Raw genomic sequence first — 6,812 nt, 5'->3', positions numbered from 1 at the left:
AAATTTAGCAAGAAATTTTTTCTCTAAGTAAATTAGATAATGATTAAACAAGTTCAAGAGATGATAACTACAATATTTATAGTTCATAGTAACACTTCTAATTCTTCCCTGTATACACCAACACCAAAAGGTACGCGTGCTGGATTTCATCATAGGACCCAATATATTGAATATTGTCTTTTTTTCCTCACAAGGCTGACAGTCTTCATTGCTGGACGGTACTTTGGAGACATCATAAAACAAATTCCTGCTTCATTCACGTACCTTGATACCCCCTGGTTTCATTAAAATACATACATATATATATATATATATATATATGGAGAGAGAGAGAGAGAGAGAGAGAGAGAGAGAGGGCAATCTAAATCACTATACGCAAGAACGTTAAATTTCTTTTATCCATAACTGAATGGATTTGCAAATCTATAGTTTGGACTTCACCCACCTACGTTATGATCTACAAGTAATCTATTTGCAAACCTCTATCCCTCACTCACCCATCTCACTTGTTAATCTTCTCCTCCTTTTTCACCAATACCAGAGGATTAATGCATCGCACTCAAAGACTCATCAATAAGCATTGCACCCAAGAGAACCATTGATAAGCATCGCACCCAGAGACCCATTGATGAGCATGCACCTACCCTGCAATTCGCTGATGAGCATCAAGCCATCTTGGGCATTATCGATGAGCATCATCTCTCGCTCTGTGCCTTTGTCTCTTTCTTGCTGTGAAAGTTTCAATTGATTTGGCTGCTATTTTATGCGATTCATGACTTCTGGGTATACGAATGATTGGCTTTGGTTAATTATTAAATGGATTTTAGTTGATTTTTTATTGTTGATATTTGTTGTTGAGACTTGCAACATGATATATATTTGCTTCTGGATTTGCGATGCTTGGTTTTGATTGATTATTGAGTGGATTTTGATTGATTTTTTATTGTTGACATTTGTTGTCGATGCCTGTAAATTTGTAGTTTTCTTTTCTTTATTGATACATGCAATATATTGATTTTGTATATTTTAATTCATAATGATTTGTTTCTTGAAATTATTGGATTTGAGAACTTGTATTTTTAGAATTTGAGAATTTTACATGTAATTCAATTTTCAAATTCGAATCAAATTAAACCTCAATTTTTTTTTTAAATATTAAGTTAGCTCAATTTTAATTTCAAAATTTTAATTTTTAAATCAACTCAAATCAAAATCGAGCCAATGGAATGCTCCCCCTTATTGCAACGGCGTCAAAAAGAAAATATGCGGTGGTGACACAATTTCCTTTGTGTAATGTAAAATTTTATAATAATTTAATTTAATTTAATTAATTTTATATTTAAAATAAAAAATTAATTACTTTTAATTTAAAATAAATTTACAATTAAAAAAAATTTAAGTGTAATTATGTAAAAATTTAATTATTTTTTTTTCTCTTATAAACAATTTATTTCCAAATAAGATCAATAAAAAAATTTTGTGTTCATGATCATCTAAGAAAAAAAAATGAAGAATCGGATAAAACTTACCAATAACAAATTAGAAGGAAATAGAAACGAGTTTAATAATTTTTATATCAAATATTTTATATTAAAATTTGTTATAGAATCATTTATTAAAAAAATAATAAATTTGGGCCGTTAAATTTTTTGAAAAACCTATTGACTGGAGCACAATTTTACCTTGACCTCGTTTATTCATACGCGCGTGATCATAGTCATTCACTTGTATACACATCACGACACCTTTTTCTTCTCTCAATCTCTTTCAAGAAAGACAAAATTCTCTCTCTTCCAAGAAACTAGATCTACTTGAAAAATCTCTGCTAATGTTAAAATCCAGGTGAAAGAATTTTACCAATCTACTTTCAACGGCCTTTAATATAGTTGAGTTTCAAGTAGCTTTCGGGTGGTTGAGCTCATTTCATGCCATGCCATCATCCAACCAAAGGAGGCTGCAACAAAAGACAGGCTGAGGAGGCACGTACCCGATTCGATTTCCACCCCGACCATCCTCCTCAGCCGTCGTGAGCGGCTCGCGGGTTATTTGACTCGACCCGGAAACACTCTCTCTCGGAGACCCAAATGGCTTTCTCAGAGAGGAATGCTATTCTTCCTCATCTGCTGACGCTGTCGCTACTCGCAATTTCAGTGGCCAATCAAGCTATTGGTATTCGGATACCGGATCAGATCTCCAATCCCTCCACGGTCCCCTCGGATCAGCCTCTGAAAATCGCCGTCTTCGCTCTCGGTAGCTTCTGGAGATCCGAAGCCATCTTCGGCTGTGTTAATGGGGTAGTTCGGACCACCGCGGGTTATTCCGGCGGATCCAAATCCAACCCCGAATACAGGAGCTTAGGTGATCATGCCGAGTCCGTACAGGTCCTCCTTTTCTCCTGTTATCCTAACTGTTTCTGCTCTGGCTATAGTCTTCTCTTTTTCTTTTGTGATCAAGTTTTTAGGGTCAATACTGATCGTCAAAAAGCCCTTTTTTTTTTTCCATTGCTAGAAAGGGATTTGACCTTCAATTCTGTATTTTTCTTCGCAGGTACAATATGATCCTAGGGTAATAAGTTTTAGGCAGCTTTTGGAGGTTTTTTGGTCTAGTCATGATTCAAGGCAAGTTTTTGGCCAAGGTCCTGATGTGGGTAACCAATACAGGTATAGTATCTAGACTTCAAACCAGTGGTTTATTGTTTAATGTCAGAAGTCAGAGCTCTTTCTTACTTGTGACGTGTGGTGTATATACAGATCTGTTATCTTTACCAATGGTACTGAGGAGGCCAGATTAGCTGCTGTTAGCAAAGAAAAAGAGCAATTAAGGTCAAGGAGCAGCATTGTGACTACTCAAATTCAACAGTTTGTAGCATTTTATCCTGCAGAACCTGAACAGCAGGTATTTATTTATTTTTCTTCCTCCACTTTTTTTTTTTTTGGCGGCAAGACACTCTTTTAAGTCTTAAAATGGCTTGAGGTTTCCTGTAGTTTTATAGCTGAATTTCCAATTAAGAGTCATTTGAAAAGTTTGGGTTACTCAGGTTACTACTCAAGTTCATTCTGTTGCTTCATCTCGATTTGTTTCAGTTTCATCACTCAACTTTTCACTCATGTCAATTTGTGTGAAATCTGAAAACAGACTGCACGAGAAAGCAATATGTCATCTATGCATGAATTCATTCTACTAGATTGGATTTCTGTTCACTCACTGTTGCTTATGAAACAAATGGAAATCTGGCATGAGGTGTTACATTGTCAATGAATAAAAAGTTGGGTTACCTGTTTGGAATAAAGCAAACTTTAGTGAATGACCTGAACTTGATCATAAATTGAGTGACAAATGATACAATTTTGTCGACAAGTTTTGAAATAGAAATTACAGTTTTGTCAAAATTTCAAAAGTTGTGCGTGTGCTCACGTTGCACAGAACCTGTAACTGTAACTATAACATGACCACGTTTAAATGTTTTTGCAATTCAAACACAGAAGAAATTGTTTCTTTCTTGTTTTGTACACTTAAAGCAATGCCCACAGCAGAAAATAGATGTATCCTCCCCAGAGACTGTTAAATCAACAATAGTGTTCTCTTAGTTGTGATTTCTTTTTTTATCTTTTATCTTTTATTTTGCAGCATTATGCATCATACATTATACAAGCACGAATCTCATAAACTTTTATTGAATGGAAAAGGACATGAAAATTATTTTTAAGTTGACTTTTTATTGGTTACAATAATTCCTAGCTTCAATGTGATAAGTATTTGAGTTATTTAAGGGGACTTGAAAAATCCCAAGTTTAATTTTATTGAGTGGAAAAGATTCTGCTTGAATGCGTGCACACGCTCACACTAGACCTGAGCAAGGGTCGGTTTGGAGTTGTGATCAGAACCAGGCCGGTCATACCTGGGACTGTTTACTGGTCCTTGGTTCCGAACTGCCTTGGAACCGCCATCACGATAGTTGGACTTATCCCGCTTCGATGAACTGTGAACCAGTTATCCAGTCTGTTCAAACTTTTTTTTTCTTTAAGAAAAAATTTGGAAACAATTTCAATAGTTAGTTTGCCTTAATCTGAATCTAGCTGGAATGGGAACTGTATGGAATCAGCCACCCGTGGTTCGGCTTAGGACCGTTTCCTTCACGGACCAGAACTGGCCTGTGGTTGGTTCTAACTCTTACCATTGTTATTAAAGGCACAAGGTGGAAGTTGCTTGTAAGCAGGTGCCCTTGCATTTAAGGTTTAAGAACTTTCCAGGAAGAATCTATTGTGGTCTCTGAGCCTATTCTTGGGCAGTTCAATAGATATTTCAGTATTGCGGTTTAAAAAATTAAAATGAAAAAGAAAAGAAGAAGAGGCGGAACTAAAATAAGGTTGAAGGAGAGAGAATTGAGCATTGTGAATGATAGGAAGACGAGAATCAGTGGTAGGCGATTCTAGGGTAGTTGTCCAGTCAGATTCGAGTGATGGGAATGATGTTTCCACTGACTTTCTGGTGCATTGACACTGGATTCTAGCAGATTGCAAGTCCTGAGTCTGGTGGTGCTGGGTTTACCCATGAGGGAACTAGACGATAGCGGAGGCTGTTGAGCTCTATGACTTTTACCTGATCTCAGGTTTGAACCCAAGGCAACAAAGCACTCAGATTTGTGATGTTGCTCCACCTTACCTTGGTAGAGGCACTGGCTCTAGGGCCTGGTGCGTCTTGTGCCTCAAGCATGCCATTAACAACTAGGCTTTGACCCTTCTTTTAGGCCATGACTAATGATTAATAATGCATTTATAGCGAGAGCTCGGTTTCCATTTAAAAAAAAAATAATCTCAAGCTGATTAAAATAAAATCCAACTTGGACTTTTAATTTTGACAAGAGCTTCAATGTGTGTGTGTGTGTATTCCTTGTTACAAAATTTGTATACTTCCTCACCAGAAAATTCTACATCAAAACAAACAAATTTCTAGTGGCCAAACAATTTTCTATTCCTAAAGAAAATTTTGCTGAAGAAAAAATAAATTAAAAAAAAAATCTCATTCTACCAATGGGAACTTGGAAATAGAAAAACAGTCTAATGAAGTTAATGTAGTGAATGATGAATTTGAAATGTTTGGTAACTGCAGAAATTTGAGCTTAAGCGTAGGCCTTTTCTTCTTCAGCTGATGGGAAACTTGCCGGAAGAGGAGCTTGAGAGGTCGAGTTTGGCAGCAAAACTAAACGGTTATGCAGCAGAGCTCTGTCCTCCGAAGATTCAAAACCAAATAGGTGCGAAGATCAATGAGATAGTTAGGAAAGGGTGGCCAGTTTTGATAGGTGTTTAGAGTAGAATTTATAGGCTTAAATGCACCCCTTACATGTTAATGTTTATATCAAGTTGTTGAGGATTGCAAGTTATGGCTCATAGAAGCGGACAGATTTTGGGTACCGTTCAACAAGGACGTGATTCTTTTGTCATTGGAATAATCTTGAACATATCGTTGTCGTTTAGAAGGAATTTATATATTATTTGTTAATAGTACTGATTATATTTGTTCATATCTTTAGGTGCTGTTTACATGAAATAATTTGATAATCAGATGCAATGAAACTGAAACATCATAAATATAACAAATGAAGAATGAATATTCTAGTTACGGGGCCAGAGTACAGCCCACATGGAGGGCCAGGTTCATTTTCTTATATACTTTGAAGGTTCAAAAATGAATCAATAATATTTAAAAAATGAATCCAGTATGTGATAAATACAAGCTAACTACTGTTATTATTTAAGAAAAGGGGGAGGATAGCGTTTGAAATTATAACCAAGGTACCCATGAGTACATGAAGTGGAAGATGCGAGACCTACAACTGAGGAAGCCACACCCATTTTCCAACAATGTTCAAAACCCAAAAACAGTGGTGAGACGAATGATAACATGGAAAGGCACCTTTATCAATGAAACAATGTCTTGAACGTGTTACAGCTATAACCTCAATTTCATCCACAATTCACCAATATCTACTTCTTTCTAACACTGTATAATTACCATAATTTGTCTTTTTTATAAAAATAATTATTTAGTCCTTATATTTTAATAAAATTAATTATTTAATATATATATATATAATATGTTATTTATTTTTTATATTTTACTTTCATTTAACTATTTAGTTATTTTATTAAATTTTTTATTATTTATGCTATTTAAATTATTATTTAGTCCATTTATTTTAATTTGATTTATACATTTTGAAAATTATTAATATTTAGTATATTTATTTTAGTAAAATTAATTATTTAGTCTATGTATTTTGAAAAATATATTATTGAATAAAAGTAGAAATTTTATATGTGGACACTAAATTTGAATATACTGTTTTTTAAAAAAATTTTCAATTCATTTGACATTATTTTTGTGTTTTCTACACTGAAAAATGATTTTTCTTTATTATTTAAAAATTTAAGAAAACTAGTTAATTTTTTTGTGAATACAATTTATGCTGTTTTTATTAACCGATGAAAACAAAGAGAGAATGAGGGATGGAAGGATATGAGCGTAGATGAGAAGAAATATGAAGAAAAAAAAAAGAAGATAAGAGAGAAATAAAGGGGAGAGTATTATGGTAATTTAAATATAAAAAATAATTATAAGACTAAATAATTAATGGAATCAAATTAGATAAACTAGTTAATGTGTGTTTTTAAAATATAGAGATTAACTAATTAATTTCATTAAAATATATAGACTAAATATTAGTTTAACCAATATTAAATAACGAAATAATTGACGAAGGGGCTAAACAGTTTAATGAAAGCAAAATATATGAATTAAATAATATATTGTTC

General features: G+C 33.8%; 1 protein-coding gene across 2 annotated transcripts; it reads left to right on the top strand.

The window, feature by feature from the left end:
- The first annotated feature begins 1,724 nt into the window (after positions 1 to 1,724).
- Positions 1,725 to 5,521, top strand: LOC110659370 (peptide methionine sulfoxide reductase A5). 2 transcript variants are annotated; one of them, XM_021817287.2, is made up of 4 exons: positions 1,725 to 2,381; positions 2,548 to 2,660; positions 2,751 to 2,895; positions 5,146 to 5,521. In XM_021817287.2, the coding sequence occupies exons 1-4, from the start codon at positions 2,085 to 2,087 to the stop codon at positions 5,305 to 5,307; spliced, it is 717 nt and encodes a 238-aa protein (XP_021672979.1). In that variant the 5' UTR covers positions 1,725 to 2,084; the 3' UTR covers positions 5,308 to 5,521. The 2 variants fall into 2 exon arrangements, with proteins under 2 accessions (XP_021672979.1, XP_021672978.1); XM_021817286.2 differs by having other exon boundaries at positions 1,732 to 2,381; positions 5,110 to 5,521.
- Positions 5,522 to 6,812: the final 1,291 nt, after the last annotated feature.

Source organism: Hevea brasiliensis, chromosome 9 (assembly GCF_030052815.1).
Source record: "Hevea brasiliensis isolate MT/VB/25A 57/8 chromosome 9, ASM3005281v1, whole genome shotgun sequence".
NCBI lineage: Eukaryota > Viridiplantae > Streptophyta > Magnoliopsida > Malpighiales > Euphorbiaceae > Hevea > Hevea brasiliensis.
The sequence above is the reverse complement of the archived record's forward strand: the minus strand, read 5'-3'. Positions and strand labels throughout refer to the sequence as shown.

Bases quoted from the DNA above. Each gene is read 5' to 3' on its own strand.
- LOC110659370 (XM_021817286.2), top strand. From the start codon at position 2,085: ATGGCTTTCTCAGAGAGGAATGCTATTCTTCCTCATCTGCTGACGCTG. The intron at 2,382-2,547 runs GTCCTCCTTTTC...TTTTCTTCGCAG, and splicing joins ATCATGCCGAGTCCGTACAG to GTACAATATGATCCTAGGGT. The intron at 2,896-5,109 runs GTATTTATTTAT...TGGTAACTGCAG, and splicing joins CTGCAGAACCTGAACAGCAG to AAATTTGAGCTTAAGCGTAG.